Source organism: Periplaneta americana, chromosome 16 (genome assembly GCF_040183065.1).
Source record: "Periplaneta americana isolate PAMFEO1 chromosome 16, P.americana_PAMFEO1_priV1, whole genome shotgun sequence".
Classification (NCBI taxonomy): domain Eukaryota; kingdom Metazoa; phylum Arthropoda; class Insecta; order Blattodea; family Blattidae; genus Periplaneta; species Periplaneta americana.
In genome coordinates this window covers 154,366,773-154,394,120 of record NC_091132.1, presented here as the reverse complement: position 1 = coordinate 154,394,120, position 27,348 = coordinate 154,366,773, and the positions used below count along the sequence as shown (strand labels likewise).

The window sequence follows — 27,348 nt, the reverse complement described above, 5'->3', positions numbered from 1 at the left end:
ACAAAAATATATGAAGTTCTGTACATTATATTAGCACGTTATTTTTTCGAGAGAGGATTATTACAAGACTTTGCCCTTACACAGTATGGTCTACTGTTCAAGTTGTACTATAACTCCCTGATGTTAGATATGTTAATATTATATGAATTACTCATATTAAATATTTCACTGTTACAAGTCATTTTTAAGGAAACATGCTGTAGAAAAGTTTTTGGTTTTATTCTATTGGAATTGTAGAATATGTGTGATTGGTATCGTGAAAAACAGATCCCTATAATGTCATGCGAAAATCATTTGTTGGTGATATCTTAAAATACAAATCAAGTAGTTTTACTTCTCAAGTGAGTTCAGGAGTAGAGTATATTTAAATTCATTACTTTCCAAATTTAATTCAATTCTACGAATCACTAAATTTTATAGTGCGATTCTTCTTTTCATTTATATTATTGTAGTTTTATTATGATTTTTCTTTTTATTTATTTTATTGTATTTGTATTTCTGGTGGTGTGATGGCCTTAACTTCACCAGAATAAATAAATAAATAAATAAATAAATAAATAAATAAATAAATAAATAATAAATGAATGTATGAATGAATGAATAAATAATAAATGAATGAATGAATAATAAATGAATGAATGAATAAATAAATAATAAATGAATGAATAAAAAAATAAATGAATGGATAAATAAATAATAAATGAATGAATGAATAAATAATAAATGAATGAATGTATGAATGAATGAATGAATGAATAAATGAATAATAAATGAATAAATAAATAATAAATGAATGAATGAATAAATAAATAAATAATAAATGAATGAATGAATGAATAAATAAATAAATGAATAAATAAATAATAAATGAATGAATGAATGAATAATAAATGAATGAATGTATGAATGAATGAATGAATAACTAAATAAATAATAAATGAATGAATGAATGAATAAATAATAAATGAATGAATGAATGAATGAATGAATGAATAAATAAATAAATAATATTTTCTACAATATTTTCCTTCTCTGAACACGTAAGCACGAATGGTTGTATCTCTATCACACCAATAATACGTTAGAAAACTAATAGACATACTCCTCTCGTAAATTGGGTGAATGTTTTTAGTATGATTGACGTCCTTCCAGACTGCCGCTGTCACTGTTCCCTCCCACTCCAGTACCGCGCTAGACTAGTTGGAACCGCATTCCTCTCAGCACTAAACTCCTCAGAGAATGACAGTATATAATGTATAACAGGTTCTCAAGTGGAATACGACCATTGCTCGTTACAATGCCATTCTTACTGCAGTAGTACTCTTAGCATATAGTAGTAGAGCGTTAGCTAAGTGTTCTTGAGGTTGCAAGTTCAGATCTTCGTGGAGGCACAAAATCTTTTTTTTTTTAATGCATCAGTGAAAATATAGCAAGATTTCGTTATTTTTTTATCCTTAGAATACTTTTCGCTTTATTATTTTTTTCGTGCTAATAGAAACTTTTGATGCTAGATGGAAGTAACACTAAAGACGACAATTAGGGGCTTTCATATTAAAATGCTGTGTTAATTATTTTATTAATCCCTGCTGCTTTACATTCTCTTGTCTAAGTAACATTCAGTAAATATGTTGATGGTTAAATAAATAATTGGCAATAATTAATTTGCAAGTTGTGCTACAGGGAATATGATATTATACTAACTTAAACCTGTGATTATCAGGGCCTAAACGTAGTAATTGTAAAGAGAAGAAAAACCATAATTCTGATGACAAAAGATATCCTGATTTCCTGGAATTATGACAGATTTTGTAATTATCTGTAAGTAACATGAATTAACATAAGCAAATTTATTTGAATATATTACACTAAAATAAAAGAAAGGACAGAACAAAAAATTCTCTACGGAGATTAGAAGCATGCTGTGGAGGTAGCCCAAATCAGTGCCTTGTATTATGGAGTTAACTACAGCGGTGCATGGAGGTGAACTGCGAGCTTACCCGAAGGGTCTTGGATTGATTGATTGATTGATTGATTGATTGATTGATGGTGTTTAAAGGGCGCATCAGCGTCTATGGCTATTTGCGCCCTTGAGCAAGAGTCAGTACAACAACCCATTTAAAAACTGGTATACGTAAAAGCGACATCAATTAAAATCTCGGTGTTAAAACCGGAAGGTATAAAAAATATACATATATATCACCAGGAAGTTGGTTACTAAAACCGTCATCAGATGTAAAATGTCTGGTGACCAGAAATATTAATACATAAAATGTAATCGAATATAAAGGTCCTAGTACAGAGCAGATAAAATGTAAATAGCGGGTCCCCTAGATGTAAATGGTCTAGGGGTCGATAAATTAAATGACGTTGTCAAGACCTGTACTAGATAAAAACTTTAAAACTGCGTTCACACGATTAAAATCGTTTCCAAGAGCCCTGGCACATGTTGACGTCGAGAGCGGTCGTATTTCCTACAGTGCAATAACACATGTGCCACAGAAACTGGAACATGGCACGAGTCACACACCGGAGGAGGTTCACCATTTTAAAGATGGCCATGTGTAAAACGGCAGTGGCCAATCCTCAACCACGTAACTAAAACTTCTTCGCGTCTTGACGCTCTTTTAGACGAATCCCATTCCCGAACACTTTCCTTTATCATTCGTAATTTATTCCCTTGTTGTGTAGACCATTCCTCCTCCCATTGCCGCCAAATTAAATGTTTCAAAGTGTTGAAGACGTCTCGCCACCTCTCACGATAATACACCGGTGTACCATTCAATGCTGCGTCCTTGGCTGCAGCATCTACCTCCTCATTTCCTGGTATTCCAACATGGCCCGGGATCAACACTACTCCGACTTCGGAACCCATCGACAGGACTGAGTGGAAAAGAGCCTGGGTTCGTAGAATATGAGGATCGTCAGAGTAGAAGCACTGTAGAGACTGAATGACGCTTAAAGAATCGGAGCAGATAAGATATCTTCCCCGAGGTTCCCTGGCATTAAAACAACAATGCCCGGTAGACAGCATATAACTCTGCACTAAAAACACTGGTATATGACGTCATCTTAAACTTATACGTTTGACCGTTTGCGAGGAAGGAGCAACCGACACAATCATTAACATGGGATCCGTTAATAAAAATTAGGCTAAAATCGGGGAATTGTGATAGCAATTCATTAAAACGTTTTCGATAAATAAAAGAGGGTGTAAAGGATTTAAAACTTTGGCTCAGGCATAAATCAAATAGGGGACGAATCATTATCCACGGCAGAGTGGGAGGGTGTTGAATTCCCATAACTGTTGGGAGTGTGATGTCAAGATCAGAGAGAATGTCACGAAACCAGACACCAGCTGGATGAGGACGCCGTGGGTTCTCTCTGTACCGATAAGCAAACAGGGAGTAATGAAAGCTATCGAATGTATTATGCTCAGGCTGTGTGAGCAATTTTAACACGTATGCGCACAACAAAATGTTTCGTCGCTGATACAGAGACAATTCCCCAGACTCGCAGTAGAGACTCTCTATCCGACTAGTTCGAAAGGCTCCCATTGCAAGTCTCAGATCTTGGTGGTGTACTGCGTCTAATATTCGAAGTTTAGATTGTCTTGCCGAGCCATAAATAAAACATCCATAATCAAGTCTTGAACGTATAAGTACAAGATACAAGCGTAAAGAATTGTTCAGTTTGCACCCCAGCATACCCCTGACAAGAGGCAAAGTATATTTATGGATTTTTCGCATCGTCATCGTAAGTCCCCTATATGTGCCTCCCAAGATAGCTCATAATCAAAGATGAGTCCCAAAAATTTCGCAGTGTCTGTATATCCTAAATCCACTCCGTCGAGACGTAGATCAGGGTGGGGATGTAATCCACGTTGATTATAAAAATGAATACATTGCGTCTTCTGAGTGGAGAACTTGAAACCATTGCGACGAGCCCAATCAGACAATACGTTGATGGCAAGTTGTATTTGTCGTCCGATAGACAGCAGATATCTCGAACTATAATACAAACTAAAGTCATCCACGTATAGAAGAGCCGATACTCAGTGGCCTATGCTGTCAGCTATACTATTAATCGCAATGGAAAATAGAAGCACACTCAATACAGACCCCTGTGGAACGCCATTTTCTTGGAGATGAGCAGTGGAAAGTGTGGTACCTATGCGAACTCGGAAATACCGCTCCGCCATAAAGTTGGCACTAAAAGATGGGAGACTTCCACGAAGACCCCAGTTGTGGAGAGTTCGAAGGATTCCATACCGCCAAGTGGTATTGTAGGCCTTTTCGAGGTCAAAGAAGACAGCCACTAGATGTTCCTTCTTCAGGAAAGCATCCCTAATGGCACCTTCCAGCTGGACTAGATGGTCTATAGCAGATCTGTGCCTACAAAAAGCACATTGAATCCCGGATAATCGGTTTTCCGATTCGAGTACCCACAGAAGGCGTTTACTGATCATTTTCTCCATAACCTTACACACGCAACTCGTTAGACAAATAGGTCGGTAATTAATAGGCAACGATGGGTCCTTCCCCGTTTTTTGGACTGGAATTACTATGGCCAATCGCCAAGAAGAAGGAAAGGTCTCTTCAGTCCAAATTCTGTTATATATATCTAAGAGGAAGGACTTACCAGCTGGTGGTAAATTGCGTAGCATTCGATTATGGATATTGTCGGGACCTGGGGAGGTGTCAGGGGATTTCTCAAGTGCCGCCTGCAGCTCAGCGGACGTGAACAGTGCACTATATGGTGTCACATTATCAGAGGTAAAACACAAATGTTGTTCTTCTGCAGCTCTTTTGTGTGTTAAAAATCCTGGGTCATAATGTGCTGAGCTACTTACATGGGCAAAAGAAGTACCTAGTAGTTCAACTATTTCTACGGGATCTGTAGTTATATCTCCGTTATTAAGAAGACCCGGAATAGCAGAACTACATTTCCCCATTATGCGACGGACTTTGTCCCAGACTACCTTAGCTGGGACATTCTTCGTTAAAGATGATACATATTTTGTCCAGGACTCCCTTTTCGCATCAGAAATAATACGACGTGCTCGAGCATGGAGACGTTTATACTGGACAAAATTATCTTGGGTTGGATGACGATCGAAGAGGCGAAGGGCGCGTTTCCGTTCGCGGATAGCTTCCTTGCACGCTTCTGTCCACCAAGGCACAGGAATGCGTCTTGGTCTACAGGATGATCAGGGGATGTTCAATTCGGCAGCCTCAATCACCTTCTTTGAGAATTCCTCAACCATGGAATCCACGGTATCATATTCACGTTCAGTGAATCTCAAGGACTTCGAAAATCCAACCCAGTCTGCCTTCTTTATAACCCAGTTAGGAGAACGAGACTCTGCACGACGTATTGCGGAAAGACGCACTCGAAGAGGGAAGTGGTCACTACCATGAAGATCACGGATGACCGACCATTCCAAGTGCGCAGACAAAACTGGGCTACAAATGGAGAGGTCTATCATGGAGTATGTACCATGGGCCATCGATAGATGGGTGGCCTCGCCTGTGTTAAGAACAATAAGATTCAGGAGGGTACAGACTTCTACTATTTTTCGTCCTCTGTCATCATCTGTATTCGAGCCCCAGTTATGGTGAAAAGCATTGAAATCTCCGACAAGGAGAAATGGGGCAGGCAATTGTGCGGCAATAATCTGCAAATCCTGTTCTGTGAATGGTAAATTGGGAGGAAAGTATATAGAAGCGACAGTAAAAGAGATAGATGGTAAGGTTACTCTGACAGCTGTAAGTTGGTGATGGCTACGAATATCAATGGCAGAGGAATGTATATTGTCTCTAGTCAGGATAGCACAATGTTCATTGGCTCGTACACCAACTAGATGATCATACCGGTAGACTTTATAGTCCCGAAGACTCAGAGAATGTTCGGGCAGGAGGTGTGTTTCCTGAAGACAGACAACAGAAGGTTGTTCATGATAGACCAGTTGCTGTAGTTCTGCATAGTGGCTGCGAACACCGTTCACGTTCCATTGTATTATATCTATGAACATAACAGTTTCATGGTGGTTTCACAGGGGATCGGTTCTTCTTCCTTTCTTTGACGCCACTCGGTTTTCCAGACTGCTTACTGATAGGCTGTGGCGATTCGCTCTCCGTACGGCGGTGTCCAGATTGGGATCAAGATTTGTCCTCCGATCGGGTTGTGCAACATCGAGACCTACTGTCAGGTTTCGAGTCGCTTGTACTCGCCATCTCCGGAAGAGGCTGACGGATATACAGCCGGATGGTAAGGTCACAGCTATCATCTGTCTCTGTCTGGGTGGCGCAATCGACAAATGTTTGTGTCGAGGATTCGACTTTTCCAGAAACTGTAGCAGCTGTGAGAGGTGGCGTTTTTGTTGATGCATCAGTACCTTGCATTGATTTATTAACGATTGACGCATACGTAGGTTTGTTATTTTTCTTTTTGTCATTGTAATATTTCTTCCGCGCCTCGAAAAAGGTAAGATTTTGTTCCACACGAAGATCCTGTATGTCTTTCTCCTCAGTGTATCTCGGGCAGACTTTTGAGTTTGATGCATGGTCCACGTCACAATTGACACAATGGTCAGCGTGAGAACATAGGGCATCACCATGATCAGACTCGCCACACTTTGCACAAACGGTGGTATTTGTACAACACTTTTGCGTATGTCCGAACCGTTGGCAGTGGAAACACTGCAACTGCATAGGGTTTGGCACATATGCACAGACAGGAACACGTTCATACCCGACGTAGATACACTCTGGGAGAGACAGAACTTCGAAGGCCAAGAAAATTGTACGCAGAGGGAACGTCTGTCCATCCTTCTTACCAGTTAGTCGGTAAGCTTTTTGGAAACAGACTGTTCCGCTAACTCTAGTTCAATTTCTTCGTCAGATAAACCATCTAGAGCTTCCGTACGAATGACTCCTCATGTGCTGTTGAGTGAGGAGTGACGTTCAACCTTAATAGGGTACGATCCTAACAACTTCGCCTCTAATAGAGTCTCACTCTGTTTCGGATTTAATGTTTCTATGAGCAGACTTCCATTTCTGAGGCGAGTTGCATTCTTGACCTTTCCTACCAACTGATCGAGGGTGCACTTGATGTAGAACGGGCTGATGTTTGTCATCGTCTTTTCGGTGCTGTCAAGGGTCATGTTGAGATATCTCGCAGGCGGCACAACAATCTTTACTAAGTTGGGATTAATCATAATGGCATCTGCCACTCTCCGTTTCTTTGAATTGCTGGTTTGTTGAGTTGAAGGAAGGTTGGAGCGCGAGGACATTTCGAACTGGCCGCCCCCCTCTACGGAACCGTCGGCGTCAGCCTGCCACCGGGGGGGGGGGGGGAAGAAAAAGACACCGAAATATTCTTCGCGGTCTGTGCCGGCCGTGGGGACCTCCCCCCCCCCCCCCACAGCCCGATCCCAAGCAACCCACTTCACGCAAGTTACCCTTCAAACTGGACATTACATACCAAACGGCAAGTTCTGCACCAGAGGCGTGTCGCAGTTTTATGCCCCTACCACGGGAATAACCGCCCGTGGCTCCCCACTCTACACTACACAACCACCAGACTACTCGGCTAACTCCGACCCATCTCTCAAAGCCGGAGCAATCCGAGATCGCACGCAGCTTCAGGGGACTTGTGGTTGATTACACTGTGACACCCATCAGTCAGCGGTAACACGTCGGAGCGATATATCCGTTTCGATGAGCAGTCGGTCACCGGGACGTCTAAATCGCCCTGGGCCCCCATGGGGGCTCTACGTGAGTGCACTTAACGTCTGGTCCAGGTTCGGCACTTAAACTTGCATATAGGGGCAGTATGAAGAGTCCCCTATTGCTTCGTTGGAAATCGCGCTCGAAACCATGGGAAAGGACCACGGAGATAGGAAAGATCCCCACTGGTGAGACGTGAGTTATAAGCCTAAGAACCTTAACCTAATAATGAATATAATGAACTAGAAGAGGAAGAATAATGTAACCTCACCAGGCATTAACAAATCCCGTCATGGTGGCGGACGTGGCGAAAACTAACAGCGGGGATGGAGAAGTGAAAATGGCTGTGATGATGTGGTGGGCGTTCCGCATGCAATGGTGGCTGGCATAGAGAGATAGAGTGATCAAAAAGACGAGAGAACGAAAAGGGGTGGTTGGTGATAAGACGAAAAATGGCCAAAAAGAAGAGCACGAGAGCCACCATTGCACCCTCCGGTCGGAACCCACCTCGACCGGGAAGGGACTTGGAAAATTTTAACTGCTCAAGAGGTCGGTCAGTTTCATTTTGACCAAGTGTACAGTAGGTAGAAATATGATGAATGTGAGTCCATTCCATGCAGTAAACATGTTGCTGATACATGGTGATATAAGATAAACATTAGAAAGAAGAGCCAACACACAAATGAACACCACTCACCTCGACTTCACACTTCGCTATGGGAAAATTATTTGGCAATATAATTTCTTCAAATTTTAACTCTGATGTGTGATCGTAGCTGTCGTCCAAGCATTCCTCCTTTACCGTAGTCACGTGCAGATCCAATAAATTCTCTTCCTGAAGAACAAAGAGGAATAATAAATTAGTAACATATTACAATGTGACAGAAGCTGATCACAAGTGTTACAAGTTGCACTCTGGTTCTGCATGCTAGTGCTTCAATATTACTTGCAGCAGAGGATAGCACTTATGGAACTAATTTAAGGAAAAATGGAAGATTTTAAAAGCAGCATATGTCCGAAAAAAAGTAATGCTTCACATACGAACGTGAATAAAATAGAGTCAAATCTGCAATGGACTTCAATTCATATTAGACCTACATAACATAAAATATTTCCTATACAGTAACTGTAGGCCTAATGTTTCTTATTCAAATCGGATATTTTACTTTGGTACTGAGCACTACCCTAAAAATAAATTTATAACGTACTTTTCAAGTGAAAAAATCCAAACATGTGTTGGTGTTATTGGTTCTCAAGTACAATGCGAGAAATATGACCAATTTGTGTCACATCATCGCAACATTTAATCAAGATACAATGCATTTCATGACAAGTTGTGGCACAGCCGTTTCTGATCTATGTCTTCAACTCTTCACTGACCTTGCTAATAGAAGACGTAGATATGTTCTTACATAACCCAATGAAAATATATTCAGTGGCGAAATACGAAACAATCTTAGAGAACAATTCAGAGTGAGTCTGCACTTTTAACCTTCTATCTGTTACAACCAGAGAATTTTCAGAATTCAAAAAGAGCAAAGGGTAATAAAAATACACGTCATTAGTTTTTAGAACATAAAATATATATTCCTTAAATCAATATTTGTGTGGGAATGTCTTGGAAAAAAATTGTTCGCTATTGAATCTTCTGACTGGACGATATTTAAAATGGTGTGTCAATGATTAATGTAGAAGCAAGAGAGGAGAACATTCCACAACTGATTTTTGAAATTTTATAATGACGTGAGATCTCACCTGAGTGCTTATAGTAGCAATGGATCTGGTACAACAATCCTTAGAAATGACCTTCAAGATCTGATCTCGTAATGACATTATATGAACTACCTGGAAATTACTCTCAACGACAGCCTCTGTTTAATGTACATAGAACATTGATTTTTATAGAATTTACACTGTTTTTAAATGTCGCTATAAGCGAGACAGTTATAAAAAATGTGTACTCGTAAAATTAATAAATCACATTTGCTTAATAAAAATAAAAACCATACTTCCCAATGACTATCACTGTAGTTAAAGTGTTGTACTAACTGTGATCGCCATTAAAACCACTTCAACTGTACATACAATTTATTTAACAAACCATATTATTGCCACGGTAATTTCGAACTACATGTTTAACTTTGTATTTACATGAATTAACTTTCCATGTAAATGCCTGGACTTCACCAGCAAAAAGAGAGAAAGCAATAGATTTGGATCATTATACACTAACTCTAATACTTTTGAACTGAAAAAACTAAGTAATGTTCTTCAGAAGCATTGAACCAATGAGATCTAAAATAATAATAATAATAATAATAATAATAATAATAATAATAATAATAATAATAATAATAATAACAATAATAATAACAAATCAATTACGTAAGGCCGTTGTTTCAATTTCCTAGGAAGCAAAGGTATCATTTCATAGAGAAGTAGATATCCATGTTTTTTTTTACTACTTTTCTAGCAGATTGAACAAGATGATTGTCACAATATGCAGAATACTGATGAAGAAAGTAAGAAGAGATACCGTAATTAAATATTACAGAGTAAGGGCAACAACAACACACCTATACAGTAGTGAAATTTAGACAATACATGAAAAGAGAGATCAGGTCACAAGCAGCTGAGATGACATGTTTAAGATACACAACAGATTATACTTTATTACACAGAAGGAGGAACACTAACATTAGGAAAGAACTGAACACTAATAGCTTCAATGACACAGCTCAAGAATACAAGAACTTCCGGCTGCTGAGTGAGAAACAAATGGATGAAGAGTCTTACAGGCCGCAAGAAAGAAGAAACACTGGTGTTATATTGTATTGTCTTTATTTACATTCCATGGTATTCGAACATTGCTTCACAGCTAGAATACAGATATTTTTTATTTTAGTAGGTTATTTTATGACGCTTTATTAACTTCTCAGGTTATTTAGCATCTGAATGAGATGCCGGTGAAATGAGTCCGGAGTCCAGCACCGAAAGTTACCCAGCATTTGCTCACATTGGGTTAAGGGAAAACCCCAGAAAAAACCTCAACCAGATAACTTGCCCCGATCGGGAATCGAACCCGGGCCACCTGGTTTTGCGGCCGGACGTGCTAACCGTTACTCCAGAACTAGAATCTAGAACATGTCAAAAAAATCTTAATAGCCTAGTAGGCTACTACAAAGTCTTAATTGAAGGGTTCAGAACCGTAGTGAGCCAAACACCATTTACTAAAATCGTAGAAAACAAGGGTTAAAATGAAATTATAACCTACCATAATTCAATGGAAACATATAGCAAGTAATATAAAGCATACACATTAAAACTAAATGATATCTTCATTCATGGCACTCACTTAACTTTAACCCTTGCTTTCCCCATTTATAATAAATGGTGCTTGGCCCACTATGACTCTGAACCCTTCAATTATAGTCACAGTCTAGTTGAAATAAACAGAAGAGTTTTACAATATCCTACTAGTACAACACAAGGGGTTAGTGTTCATACTTAATACAAGACAGAAATATTCATGAAGCATTGCTGAATATCATAAATTCACATATAGAAAAGAAGACGTGAGAACTAATATTCTTTAATTTGGCCCTAAATAATCGTATGTTTTGAGTTTGATCTTTTATATACATAGGGAGACTATTAACAATTTTTACTGCCATATAACGCACTCCTTTTTGGTAGTATGATAGACTTGCTGATGGGGTATGAAGGACATTTTTTGACGAATATTTATACTATGAACTGTTGAATTAGTTTAAAAGTTTTCACAATTACATATGAGGAAGATTATTAATGAAAAAATATATTAATAAGCCTTGGGCATTATTTGTAGTTCTTTTTAAATGGTCCTACACAATTCCTCAGATTTGGCAATTACTCTTTTTTGTAGCAGGAAATACTACTGTCTGTACAATTTCCCCTGAATATTATTTCAAAACTCATTACCGAGTGGAAGTATGCAAAGTATTGTTTTCAAGGTAGGCTATTGATATTTACTGTTTCTTGCATAGATCTAATAGCAAAACATGCTGAATTTATTTCTTCAACATAATTTTTCCAATTTAACATAATATCGATTTGTAAGCCAAGAAATTGGGCTATTGTTGTTTCTATTAAGGATCTCTTGTTAATTATTGCGCTTGAAATTTCCGAGGCTGAATTTGGGGAGGATTTAAATTGAATTATGACATTTGAAGTGTAGACCCTATGGCTAGCTGACTTGCTACTTGTAGTGAAGAAGAAGAAGAAGAAGAAGAAGAAGAAGAAGAAGTATATGTAGAAGAAGTAGAACACTAACTCTACTGATCATAATTAATTTGTATAATTTCGAATTTGACTCAGTTTGTGTATGGAAAGTAATGTAAAAAAAGGCTTTCTGTTTTCAGAAATAGATGACTAAAGCAATCACAAAAATTCATCTCAGTTTGCAACAAAGATGCCATAGAGGAGCTAAAAGTGCCCAATGACATGTATTTAACAACCATCCAAGTAGCTATTCACTTGTAGTAAAATTGAACTACATAATCTCCCATACATCTGATCCCTAGAAGAAGACATAATAAAATAAAATCCCCACAAAAGTTTTACCAGAGTGTTAGGAAAGGTAATCGACTTCCAACATGACACCAAAAACCTGGAAGTTTAAGAAAATGCCATTTACTGCAGCAATTAGCGAAATGAGTTCTGGTTTGAAAATTTTGGAAGTATATACCTAATATCAGTTCGCCATTGTTTTAATAATAGGCATCATGTTCGGAAAGCTGTGAATTACAAGTCGGTAAGGTTATGTTACTACAATTATGAAGAAAGTGTATCTGTTAACATGCCATACACTGGTGTCCATGGGCATGTTCTCGAAATCGAAGTTGCTGTTATAATGCTTTTCACGCAACTTAGTTCATACGTCTCATCTTCTTCATCGCTACAATAATGTGTCTGGGTGCATGTAGTATTTAACTTACCGTAACTAACAGCAAATGAGTCTCAACATTACAATAGGGCAACTTTAAGAGTGAATAGCTCGTGCTGTTTTTGAGTGGCTAAAAAGCTGTGACCTCTATGAACTACGTTGCATGATGTGGGGTACAGCACAAGAATGACAGCAAGTCCCAAGAAGAGTCTCATAGAGCTGCCTGCAGAGATGGCTATCCTATAAAGGAATTGTCAACATTACCTGAAACTTTACCTCTATTGCATACAGCATGTTCAGACATTACAATATGTGGATTTCCAGAAACGGATCACATTAGTGTTTCATTCTACAGATGCAACACGAAAACAACATGGGCATGGTGTTCCAGCAGGATTGCGCATCATCTCATAGAGGAAAAGCAGCTTGTGAATAATTCAACATCAAACATTGATATTATTTTAATGTACCGAAGTACATATGATATTTCCATGCAGATATTCTGCATCATCATACGATGAAAGAGTAATTGGAACGGAGAAAAATTCTCTCCAGCACCGGGATTCGAACCCGGGTTTTCAGCTCTACATGCTGATGTTTTATCCACTAAGCCACACCGGATACCCATTACTCTTTCATCATATGATGATGCAGAATATCTGCATGGAAATATCATATGTACTTCGGTACATTAAAATAATATATATGATATGCGTAAATCACTTCGTGATTTAAGACGGCACTTATTCCGTCGGATCCCGGCCAACTAGTCACTCATAATGAGTGCACCTCAGCACATGTGTGGACTTCAGTCCTACGTTCATAGACATCTATGACGTAGTGCAGAGGGCGGCCACTAGAGGGAACCCAAGAGTTGGAACTTAAACTGAGACGATTCTGTCCGACACCGGGATGGGTATCCGGTGTGGCTTAGTGGATAAAGCATCAGCACGTAGAGCTGAAAACCCGGGTTCAAATCCCATGGCGGAGAGAATTTTTCTCTGTTCCATTACTCTTTCATCAAACATTGAGTTCATGGTGGCCAATTACACAGCATCCAAATTCTCCAGGCCTCACATCACCCAGTTTCTTTGTTTGGGGTTTGTGCACAATGATGTGTATGCACAGCAACCTAGGGATATTGATGATCTTGAAACTGAGATTGTTACAGCTTTTGAAAAAAACTATCCCTTAGATGTTACATCTCACATCTTACGAATAAGCCTCATAATATGGTATTGTGTACAAAATGGTGGCACGATGAGGCATAATGTGAGTAAGAGTTCAATCCTTCTAGAATGTATTTACAGATTACTGGAAAATTAATTGCAACAGTTCTCATATTTCAGCCTTTTTCTTTTATGTCTTTCCAAAGGTAACATCTGTACTTTCATTAAAATATAGAAGAGATTATCATTAGCATGGTTTATATGAATGCATTTCGTTGGTAGCTTAATAAAACACAGTTTAAACCCGCAAATAAGACCAATTCTTAAAATATGACGTTTAATACAAGAATGTTAAACGCGATGGTTAGCAGCACAAGCAACTGTTGGCTTGACATTTGTTGGTATATTCTTCTACATAATCTATAAATGTCCGTCAATGCTGAGATAGTTTCTTGATTCCACAGTTGAAGAAATCTGCTGGTTTGGAGCTAAAAAAGTCATCAAAGGCAAGCTTACAAAAAATTTTCGTCATCAAAGGAGTTCAATTGCAGATTGTTGGGCAGAAAAAGAAAAAGGTGGAAATGTGAGATCATAAGCTCAGGACAACATGGATGTGAAATCACCTCCCTATGAAGCTGCTGGATAGTTGCTTTTGTCATGTTAGCGGAGTGCGGGCATGTATTATTATGTTGCTGCAGCACTTGTTGTAATTTTCCCAGTCATTTTCCTTCAATTGCAGCCGCAAGGCGTCTGAGTAGTTTGAAATAAATGTCAGCAGTTATGACTACATTCCTGGGAAGCAATTCGTAGTGCACGACGCAGTATTTATCCCACCAGATACATAAAATCATATTTTGTGAATGCCACTAACCATTGCACGAAATTTTGTGTGTTAAAATAATAGAACCATTTTCTTTCAGTGCTTTCTCCGATGGCATTCTCGCCATATACGGCAAAAATGTTTCGAGCAGCCTCAGCTGACTTTGCCCTTCTATTAAATTTAAACAGAAAAATATGTTGGAAGTGTTCATTTTTTATACTTGACACTGAATCTCTTTAGCCCATAACTAGCACAAGCTTTCTTCAAATCCCCAGAATTTAAGGCGACATTCCAAATAACAAATGGTAAACATGCTTCTAACAAACCAGTGTTGTCACGACGAGAATAAAAAGCTACTGTACATACTTACATATCAACCTAATACAGTGAAACCCCGATGATATATGCCCATTTGTTACACTATCCAGCATTATACGCTCTTTTTGTCCGGTCCCTTGACATAGCTATATAAAACCATGTAAAATCCACCACTTAATATGTTCATCATCCCATTTCATACACTCTTTCATCTGCTGAAAATTCTAAAATATTATTTTTAAAGGATACTTGACTTCTACATTTACTGCTAGTGCCCGCATATTGAAGGATTTGTAGGAATCTTTGTTTGGTGATTACAATAAAATAGAATGTGACCCCTGAGTACCTACAAGACTACTGTATTCAGAGCCTGTCCTTCTTGCTGGCAGTTTTAAATTGCATTGTCACTGAAGCACCGTGTACAAGTGTGAAGTGACTCATTAGTGCCAACATGAATAAAGGAGTGAAACGGAAAGCTTTATCGATATCGGAGAAATTACAAATTCTCTGTAAACATGATGACAACAACATTATGAATCAGAAACAGTTGGCAGAATCATTAGGAATTCATTCTTCAATGCTTAGAACAACAGTGAAAACTCGTGAACCTTTTATTCTGCATAATTACAGTATTTAATCCTTAAATTTCTTCAACAAAATAATGTTTATGCTGATACATACCTTTGTGTTAAAATTTAAAATATCCAAAAATGACCCACTCTTGCTAATACACGGTCCCAATTTAATACACTACTTTTATGCGGTCCTTTGAAGAGCGTCTTACTGAGGTTTCACTGTAGGTCGTATCTAATTCTGGTAACTATGAACTGAAAGATGTAGGCCTACAGTTATTGTTACAGCTTACAGGATCATGCATTTCGAACACAGAAAAGAAATTAGGAAGTCACTCTTAATTACTTACCTGTAATAAGGGTCTCTTCTCTTCTGTATCATCCGATGGTATAGCCAACAGATTAGTATCAGGTTCTGTCTTTATCACTTCCATCACAACTGAAAGATACATTTTTAGAGATTGGCATTCATCTGGAGGATACAAGATATTGGAAGTCTTATTTGGAATGGTTAGGCCTACAACTTATTTTGCTGAAAATTCCGAACACTCTGAACTAATTATCTGAGATAGGATAGGCCTACAGAAATATAGAACACCTTTATATCAGCGGGTAATTCGTTATCAATGGATTACAAATATTTCTCGTGCATAAAATGAGATTCCTTTTCTCTTTGGGATCGAGAGAGAGAGAGAGAGAGAGAGAGAAAGAGAGAGAGGGGAAGGGAAGAGGAGGGAAATGTAGAGGAAGACAGAAGCCATTGAAGGGGAGGGGAGGGGGAGGGGGAGCGAAAGGGGAAAAGGAGAGGGGTAGAGGGGGAGGGGAATGGAACGGGAGAGGGACAGAGGCGAAGAAGGGGGAAGAGGGAGAGGACAATAGCGAGCGGGTGTGTGTGGCCGTGCTTATACTATTCCTCAGAATAAGTCGCTCATAATTGAGGAAGAATTCAAGTATAGGCCTAATATCTTCAAAACAATGCTTTAGCTATTACTAACTTTTTACAAATTAATCCATCCATCCATCCATCCATCCATCCACCCACCCACCCACTATCTGTCTGCCTATTTATCTATTTATTTATTTATTTTTCGATTAATTAAAATTCTCAGTGAAACTTACAGCAGAGTCTGTACAGGTCAGTTTCTATCTGATGCTTTTCCAATTCACTGCGGGTAAAGCAAGGAGAAGCACTATCACCTTTACTTTATAACTTTGCTCTAGAATATGCCATTAGGAAAGTTCAGGATAACAGAGGGGTTTGGAGCTGAACGGGTTACATCAGTTGCTTGTTTATGTAGACGACCTGAATATGTTAGGAAAAAATCCAGAAACTATTAGGGAAAACACGGAAATTTTACTTGAAGGAAGTAAAGCGACAGGTTTAGAAGTAAATCCCGAAAAGACAAAGTATATTATGATTATGTGTCGTGACCAGAACACAGTACGAAATGAAAATATAAAAATTTGAAATTGAAAGTTTGAAAAGGTGGAAAAATGCAAATATCTTGGAGCAACAGTAACAAAATATAAATGACATTCGAGAGGAAATTAAACACAGAATAAATATGGGTAATGCCTGTTATTATTCGGTTGACGAACTTTTGTTATCTAGTCTGCTCTCAAAAAATCTGAAAGTTAGAATTTATAAAACAGTTATATTACCAGTTGTTCTGTTTGGTTTTAAAACTTGGACTCTCACTTTGAGAAACAGAGGCTAAGGGTGTTTGAGAATAAGATGCTCAGGAAAATATTTGGGGCTAAGAGGGATGAAGTTACAGGAAAATGGAGAAAGTTACACAATGCAGAACTGCACACATGGTATTAATCACCTTATATAATTAAGAACATTAAATCCAGACGTTTGAGATGGGCAGGGCACGTAGCATGTATGGGCGAATCCAGAAATGCATATGGGACACCGGAGGGAAAAAGCCCTTTGGGGAGGCCAAGACGTAGGTGGGAGGATAATATTAAAATGGATTTGAGGGAAGTGGGATATGATGATAGACTTCTTTTATTTTATTGGGTTATTTTACGACGCTGTATCAACATCTAGGTTATTTAGCGTCTGAATGAAATGAAAGTGATAATGCCGGTGACATGAGTCCAGGGTCCAGCACCGAAAGTTACCCAGCATTTGCTCGTATTGTGTTGAGGGAAAACCCCGGAAATAACCTCGACCAGGTAACTTGCCCCGACGGGATTCGAACCCGGGCCACCTGGTTTCGCGGCCAGACGCGCTGATCGTTACTCCACAGGTGTGGACATGATGATAGACACTGGATTAATCTTACATAGGATGGGGACCGATGGCGGGCTTATGTAAGTGCGGCAATGAACCTGTGTGTTCCTTAAAAGCCATTTGCAAGTAAGTAGGTAAGATAATTCATCTTCTTGCTTTAGCCAGTGGTGTTTGGAAAAGCATCAGACAGAAAATGGCCTATACGAATACACGAGAATGATAATTATACTACACGGGAAGTAAAATCTTGCAATATTCACTGGCCTAAACTTACCTCTATGATGTATTAACATGAAAATAAACTACACTTTAGCATTTTCCTCAATTTCACGTACAAAATGTAAAATAAGCCTACAAGTTAGTAGTAAATCAGCACCTCCCTCTACGATCAAGTGAGCGGTGACTACAAATTGAAAATTACTGCAAGTGCAGTGTGAATACCAGATTGACCAAAAAAAAAAGTCTGAAAAATTGTTTTCATGTCGGGAACATCACAGGATGCCTCTGCGAATACTTGTTCCATATGTTTTGTTTTATATTATATTACAAGCTCAGCTGTTATGTATATTTTATACAATGAAGTTTTGTTGGAAGGAAAAATAAATACTTAACGAAATGAAAAATTACGTAAAATTTAAACGATGTGGAATTAGAGATTCTCGCTAATTGGGTCAATACATCTGCTGTTAATTGATTAGTATTTTATTGTTATAAGCTTATTTCGTTGCTAGAAAATGGCTTGTTCTGTTTATATCTGTAAATTTTTATTTAATTTAACATTTCGTCGCTTATCCCATCAAAATTACATACCTCCAATTCATTAATTTAGTGTTCTGCCCGAGGGCAGGTCTTTCACTGCAAACTCAGCTTTCTCCAATCTCACCTATTTTCCGTCTTTCTCTTTGCTTCTTCATGTGATCCATATATCTTAATGTCGTTTATCATCTGACTTCTTCGACCTCGAACTCTCCTCCCGTTCACCATTCTTTTCAGTGCATCCTTCAGTAGGCAGTTTCTTCTCAGCCAGTGACCCAACCAATTCCTTTTCCTCTTCCCGATCAGTTTCAGCATCATTCTTTCTTCACCCACTCTTTCTAACACAGCTTCATTTCTTATTTCGTCTGTCCACTTCACACGTTTCCAATCTTCTCCATATCCATATTTCAAATGGTTCTCTTCTCTTCACTTCGTTATAACGTCCATGTTTCTGCCCCATACAATGTCACACTCCATACAAAGCACTTCACTAGCCTCTTTCTTCTTTCATAGGTCCACTGAAGATGGTCCTTTTTCTATTAAAAACTTCCTTGGCCATTGCTATCCTCCTTTTGACTTCTTACCAGGACCTCATGTTATTGTTTATTGTACACCCCAAGTTTTTGAAGCTGCCCACTTGCTCTGCTGCCTGATTTAAAATTCGCAAGTTTATCTTCTGTATTTTTTTCCTATGACCATGCTCTTCGTATTATTTGCATTTATCTTTTATCTTTATCCCATACTTCTCACAGCTGTCATTTAGCTCCAGTAGCATATCTTTTAGTATCATCTCCTCTTCTGCTAACAACACCATATCATCAGCAAATCTTATGCACTTTATTCTTCTTCTACCTACTATCACTTCTGGCATGTTCTGAAAACAGTTTTTTACTAAATTCTCCAAGTGAATGTTAAAGGGTAGGTGATAAAGGACATCCTTGACGTACTCCTCTCCCAATTTCACTTCCTTCTGACATTTCTTCTTCTATCCTAACTTGTGCAGTGTACCGTCCTCATTCAGCCAGAATCACAACTAAACTTGATGATACAGTCGTTTAAGCTACATAGTTCTAGTGTTCCGTAAATGCACTTCAAAATATTAAACCACCTATTCCTTACATTTCACATTAAGTTACTACATTTATTTACAATATGTACATAATGCAATTCAATGTGCTACAGCATTATAACACACTTATTTGCAATGAGTTTATACAGTTAATCATATATAGAAACTACAGACCTGTTACTAAATCTACGTATTACTCTGTGAAAAGATTTATTAAATCTACATACTTAGACTTCAACAAACAAAATTCATAACACAATTACAAGGGAAAAAATGGAACTCTCTGCATCATAATCCACAGTTGATTCCCGATTTCCCACGCAAATCGTCTGTAGCTGCATTTAGATTGGTAACAGGCCATGATTGTTTGGCCAAGCATCTCCATAGAATTGGAATATATCATTCTCCTAACTCAAATCAAGAAATGGATTCAGAACATCTCAAAATCTGTGCCATCAGTGGCTAACCATGACAATATCTTTGAAAAATATTGGAGTGCAAGAGGTCAAATAACTTTATTGTCAAATGCTTGGCATTAGAAAACAACAACATATAGAAAATGTGTGTTACCTTACTTTGCACTACTTTCCCTTTCTTAGTGGTTGCACTTGTTGCAATAGACAATACATTTCATCACGAATTGAGAGGTGAACCTCTTACGATATTCAGCAAACCAGTCTTTATATCTTCTGTCTACAATGCATGATGTGGCTGGGGCGAATTTAAAATATGATACCTACTCATACATCATTATTTTAGTCTATTTCGCAAGGCAATATCCAATATGAATTCTTAAAATTAAGTTAGAAAAAAACACAATTAAGGAAACTAGACTTACTGATATAATAAAAGTATTCTCCTCTCGTTAAAACTGTCTATAGAGAAGTGTTGAGGTCCGAACTCTTAATTTCAAATGCTGAGACTTACTTGCTTTCAGCATGTCATACCGATGTTTTGAAATAAAGGTAAATAAATGCTATGAAATTAAGTAAAGAAGTAGAAAAGATTGAAAAGAATTAGTAAAGAAATGCTGTACGTAATAATAATAATAATAATAATAATAATAATAATAATAATAATAATAATAATAATATTTATTTATTTATTTATTCTGGGAAGTTAAGGCTGTGAGGCCTTCTCTTCCATTGAGCCAGAAACAAAACAAGCTGATACAATTTGCAGTATTACACATTAAAGATTACAGACTAATATTTAAAGAACACTAAAAAAAATTGACATAGTTATACAAGCACAAGTTCAGTAAAATGATGCAAACATACTAAATAATAAATTTCAAAATTATACAGTAAAACCTCCCTAAAACGAAACGCGATCATTCCAGAATTTTCTTTCCGTTTTCACAGGTCTTCGTTTTACAAATGGTTGAGCTGTAGCAAAACTAAAAATATGCTCACTGTAGGAAGAACACAATGAAGAAATAATTTGAAATAAAAGTTACTACAGTACACGCAAGGTGAATTATATTTTCATAATTAATAACTTACGTAATTGCAGCCTCTCTTTCTCCCTCTATCTGGGTCCTAGTTTCTTGGCCCCCCCACATTTCTTTTAAAGTGCACTGCCGCGACTTTTTTTGAAGGGAAAGTTGTAGGATTTCCTTTACGTCCTGCATCAATTCAGAGTGTAAACTGCGACCTGATCCATCGGTTGTGTAACTGAAGTTGTGTTTGATGGAAAATAGATTAACTTCACGTTAGAGAAATCAATCCTTGGATGGCAGGTAGCATTGTCTAAAAACAGTATGACCTTACGACCTTGACGTTTCATTGCTCCATTAAAATTATGAAGCCACTATTCCATGATAGAACTGGTCATCTAGACTTTTTTTCGCACAGTTTTACTTTATTCGCACTGTTATTGAACGCTGTATTGGCATATTAACACAAAACTCAGAACAAATAAATAGAAATATGAAACTAAATTGACACAACACTATAATTATTCGCAGTTTTATTCCACTCACACTGTCCTTTATCACTGTATTGGCCTAGATCACATATATAACAGATTGCTCATTCCTATGTTAAAATCGGTAGCACTTTGAAGAGAACAACCGTCAGGATTGCCACCCGTAAACGAACATGAGATGGCAGTACAGTCGCTAATGAAATTGAAATGAGAGTTAAGACGTGACTCCGTATGTAACAATTAGATGGCAGCATAGTAAACCTGACAAAAGTTGCAAATCAAGATTTTCAGGTATAACTCCCTGTAAAGTTGATTTGAATAATTTCGAGGGAAAAATTGTTCCGGAGCCGGGTATCGAACCCGGGATCTTTGGTTTAACGTACCAACGCTCTACCACTGAGCTACTCGGGAACTCTAACCGACACCGATCCAATTTTTCCCTCTATATCCACAGACCACAAAGTGGGCTGACAACCGTCAAGCAACCAACTTCGAGTGCACACTAACTCCGTGTGACTTAAATTGTGGTTTTCTGTTAACCAAAGATCCCGGGTTCGATACCCGGCTCCGGAACAATTTTTCCCTCGAAATTATTCTGACAAAAGTTGTTACCGTCAAAGCCTATAAAGGTCGAGCAGTCTGGGTATATATGATCTAGGGTACTGGCTTGTTAGCACAAAACTGAGAATAAATGGAAGAAAATGCCAGAGGGTTGAAAGAAGTAACGGTACAGGAGGTCAGTAACCTGCCAAGGTCCTTGACAATAAGCACAGAATAGTGACATGGTTAGAGAAGCTTCACTCCCAACGCCTGACAAAGAATAACGAAAGTCTTCCATCCATGTACAGTCACACAAAAATATGTCATGCTTCGTACAGTATTATCGCAAAATTAAAAATGGTTTGAAAGAATTTAGCAATAGTTACACTTAAAATTATCTGTTTTAGCCAAGTTTTTTACCTAGATGGTGCCCAAAAATGACTCCGTTTTCGTGTTAGGCAGTTTTCCGTTTTAATGTATTATTTTACATAGGAAATCATTCCGTTCCCAAATTTATTTTTCGTTTGTGCAGGTTTCCTTTTTATAGAGGGTACGTTTTAGCAAGGTTTTACTGTATAAGCCTTGGAAATTACACTCAATGAATATGCAAGTGGTAAGTGCATTAATATTAGAAATTACAAGAATTCACAAATGTAAACGTAAATTATAACTATAAAACACTGAGGAAAAGTACATATACGCACAAAGGAGAATTAAACATGAATGAGGAAGAAAAAAAAAAAAGAAACATTTTCAGAACAATGAGTAAAATATGTATTAACAATTTGTAGGATTACAATGAAGATTTATAATTTCAGTGATAAAAGTACATAAAACAATCATGACAGGATAAAGGAACGGAAAAATTAAATCTGAAGCTAGTAGTTATCGGTATGTGGCTTAGCACTGGTCACATGTTTGAGTAATTTACTTTTAAATTGCAATATCGTTCGACAGTTCCTGAGGGAGCTGGGTAGGGAGTTCCAGAAACGAATTGCTAATGCTGTGAAAGATGAAGAATAGTGAGCTGTTTTATGGCAAGGCATAGATAATAAACGGTATTTCTTAGAACGTGTACCCAGGCTGTGATATGAGGATAAGAAATTAAAACACACTGAGAGATAGCAAAGAACTGCCGAAGGATGGTGAATAAATGCTACGAAATCACGTCCACTACCAGTGAGTTGTGAGCATAAGGTCAGCATAAGAGGTACAACTCCACTCACACTCGTGACGTCATTAAAGCACTTTGTATAGTAAAGATGTATTCTCTCAACTTGTACCCCATTTGCACTCTTTATTTATTACCATTCTTTTTTGACAGCATTGTTTCTTGAAATGGAATTGTTCCAAACCGTGGATCAAGGAAGGTACATAGAAATAGTATGTTACTAATGTAATCTTCATCTTCATCTAACAGAGTCGCCAGTATGAAAGGATAATTCCAAGCCTTTGGCGTGAGACGAACTCGATAGCTCAGTGGTAGAGCGCCTGACCGGAGAACAGGAAGTCGCAGGTTCGATTCCCGCTCGAGGTTGTGAAATTTTTCTTTCATACCATGGCATGATTGTGACTATAATAGTATTTAAATTCATTAGTACGTTACTGTTTTCAACATTACCCAGTGGCTATTGTACTTGCATATTTTTTATCATTCAATGATCTTGTGGAATTTTCATATGGCTTGAGTATTTTGAACATTAATTTCATGGATTATCTTCCATTCCTCTTAAGTTACCAGGGGCAAATCATTATCCATGAGTGGAACTGAACTCTTGATGGGATCCTCAAGTTTACAAAAACGTTTCAACATATAAAATGTTGAGTTCCAACGTGTTTGAACATCCAGCAAGAATGATTTTGACTGACTTTATCCAATGGATTGAAATGCCATCAGTTTCTCTCTTCCAGATACACTTCTTTTGAAAACTGTAACAATTACTTTCACCTCGACCAGCAAACCTTTTATTAATTCCAGGCCATCTCTTTCTACCAGATTGATGAGGTGAGCAAAACAACCCAGACGTTTTTACTGGACTTCTTCTTTGATTTGTGTTATCAGTAAATTTAGCAATTTACCCACAAAGACTAGAAGGTTTGGTATGCATAGAGTGTTCGTTATTGAAAAAGAGTATGGACGTAGCTAGCAATGCAGGTGCATGGGTACCTGTTAGGGAACTCTGCCGTGGTATAAGCAGAGTGATGTTGTAGCTTTATATGGTTAATCAATCAACGAATCGCAGTGCAATGTAAACAAACTAATTTCTGGAGCACAACGCTGAACCCTATGCACGAGAAAAATTCAATAGCCGCTAATCACAACACATTTCAGTTATAACCTGGCCAAACCTCAGACGTCACGTCATTCATGACGTAACAACAGTCTAAGCACAACTAACCTAATATCCTCATGTTGTGGTATAATTCCTACATTTAGTTATCAGATACTGCCAAAGTTATTTTCCTAGAATGAAATGTCTAACAATTCTCTGGAGTTTCTGGGCCAAATTATAGCCAGTATGACTACCATCCATGAACTGACTTTCTTTCAAAGTTTTCATCTCTAAAATGAGCTGTAACTGCTATATATGATTAAATATCTATTGAGATCCAGCAGTCTGTTATGACAGAAACTTTACTTACAGTTCAAAATAACATCTTTAACTTTGTTTAAACGCCGTTCGTACAATGCAGGAATCATTTTATTTAATATTGTTTGACGATTGGGGAGCTCCTATCCTGGATTGAGGGTGTACATAAAAGCATTGAATCGAGTGTCTTCCACAATCCAAAAAGACTGGAAATCGAATACCGTAAAACAGGGTGACTTGATACGCTGGACGGATTTGATGCGTTTTGTAGGTTGATGTTTCAGAACGAAACAAAACGTATTAAGTCCCTCCAGTGTATCAAGTCACCCCCTAGCATATCAAGTCACCCGATTTTACGGTATGAACAATTGCAGTAAACATTAATATATTTTCTTTTACTAAGTGTTGTGACTTTTCCGGAAATGTACACCGACATTTTACTTTGAAGCAACTGTGGCTGGACATGTTGTGTTCTCTGTGTCTGAGTTGTTGGTACCGGTAATGAGCTGGTTGATGGCTGTGGCTGAAATAAATAAGTAGAAAATTATTTTCTGTATGAAAATTGAATTTTATAATACGAGGGAAATAACAGTGATAATTTCTATTGTATTATTCATATTGATCTGCTAGCCATCAGCAGTCAGCCAATAATATGCTCGCACAATAGATACAATAATAATACGAAAATGAAAACAAAAATGACAAATTATAATATACAAGTAGGTCTACACAAAACTAAATGTATACATTCAATAAATTAAATGTATTTGTATGTAATGCACGTATGTTTGTTCCCTGTATGAATCTGCATGATTTGACCAATATTTACAAAATGTTTTACAGAGCGTATTCCGAATCTCAGCGCTGAGCAATCTGATGGCATCATGGTGTTCCGAATTTCACCGATGGAGTCACTGATGCTCCACTGGTGTCACACCGCTGCCATCAGCTTACAGAGGTGGTGTCAGTCTCCATCAGCCGCCATCAGTGAATCTAATTGGTTCTTGTGTAGGGTGGGAATTAGCAGACAAATGACATCGTGCACTATTGTATCATGGCGGTATGTTCTGCTTTAGTTCTGTTGTATTGTTTGTAATGAGCACAACGTAAAAACAATATGTTAATGGCTTATGAGCGAACACTGAATCAACTGTTGTCACACAAGAAGCACACTCTTTTGAGTGACTTGTATCAATATATGTCGAATATGGAGTAAGGCCACTAAGGGAAAATACCAAAGTAGAAAGATTCGATCCGGGGCTGTGGATTGAGCCTCAGTATAGCTCAGTGATTTAGAGCACCCAGTGCATTGAACTGGGGTCCCGGGCTCCATCGCCAGAGCGAATTTTTTCTCGATTAATAACCAATAATCTCTGACATGCTGTGATACAATGCTGGCATGCTGAGAATAATATCTTTAATGTAAAAAAGTGTAGTAATAAGTGTAAATAAATGTAAATAATAAATGTAGAAAATACGGAAAACAGTAAGCTTTAGTGATCGACATGTTTAAACTCATTTTCTCTGTAAGGTTAATTTTATCTTATCTTATATTATCAATGTTAAAAAAACACACTGCACCATAATTCTCCATTGTCTGTGATAGTATTCCATCGCCCAATTCTTCTGGGAATAATAACGCAGCATCAGACTAGCAGCTAGGGAATAAAGGAGGGGTCGGTCACAATTAAGGAAGCTTATACTCAGCTACCCAAGAGGCCGGATAGCTTAAGATAACATTTATTAATATATGATGGAATTCATGTAGATAAATCAGTGTAGTCACGAAAGCTATGATGTCACAATATCTAAATTTTTTAGAAAAGCTCAGTGACAATTACAGAATGTTAATTCATCGAAAATTATACAATACCAAGCTGTAACAATATTAATCTCTGGTGGTACAAGTTTCAGAGTCCGATAATTGATAGTAAACTCAAGAAAATTACACGAAACTAATCACTGTAATAAACTGCTTTAACTGGTCAAACATTACTCATGAAATTTAGTCTCCCGAGATGGGATAGAAGGAGATAATCAAAATATGAATTTAGAAAAACAATCAAAGTCAAAAACTTTCCTCTCCTATCGAACATCAAAAATACGGAAATCACTATGACATGTTAAAAGAATGTTTACATGACGTCCTTCAGTGTATGTCTGGCTTTGAGACCACTTACCAGTCAGAAGACTGTCCTTCAACTGAGCCTCTCTCCAATGTCAAGGCTAGGAAAATAACCTTCCTCCATAGACACGCATGTCCGAAGGACAAAGCATCAATTGGGCAGGTCAAATAATGTCATACACAGTCAAATCTCTCTATAGCGATATATAAGGAAACAAAGAAAAATAATGTTATAAAGAGATGTATTGTTATAAGGAGGGCTTTAAAAATAAGAGTTAAATTGATAAGAGGCTTTCTATTTAGCTTCCTTGGCGTGTATATCATGGTACATAGTGTTAAAATTATGGTCAATGTAACCCTCTTAATATGCTGCCCATTGTACTGTCCTACATTTTTTTAAAGAAATCACTTATGTCAGTTTGTTTCAGAGCTCTCTTCACGGAAACTGACACAGATAAAGACCTTATTAAATCAGAAGACACTAAATACTGTAGAGTACTCTTCTGGAACATCACTAATACTGGATAGGAACTGTTGAAGTGATTCATACACTGTTACTGCCTCTC

General features: G+C 37.7%; 2 protein-coding genes across 2 annotated transcripts in view; both read right to left on the bottom strand.

Annotated features, from left to right (window-relative positions):
* The window catches only part of LOC138691473 (zinc finger protein 664-like), a 34,114-nt gene extending 15,944 nt beyond the window's left edge, over positions 1-18,170 (bottom strand). The window contains exons 1-3 of the mRNA XM_069813433.1: positions 18,047-18,170; positions 15,881-15,969; positions 8,425-8,562 (exon numbers count right to left, since the gene is read on the bottom strand). Coding sequence (XP_069669534.1) covers positions 8,425-8,562; positions 15,881-15,969; positions 18,047-18,065 — 246 coding nt within the window. The 5' untranslated portion in view covers positions 18,066-18,170. The remainder of the gene's footprint in view (positions 1-8,424; positions 8,563-15,880; positions 15,970-18,046) is intronic.
* A 2,503-nt stretch (positions 18,171-20,673) lies between these two features.
* Positions 20,674-27,348, bottom strand: part of LOC138691472 (zinc finger protein 79-like) — a 48,194-nt gene continuing 41,519 nt past the window's right edge. Inside the window, exon 5 of the mRNA XM_069813427.1 lies at positions 20,674-25,180. Coding sequence (XP_069669528.1) covers positions 24,988-25,180 — 193 coding nt within the window. The 3' untranslated portion in view covers positions 20,674-24,987. The remainder of the gene's footprint in view (positions 25,181-27,348) is intronic.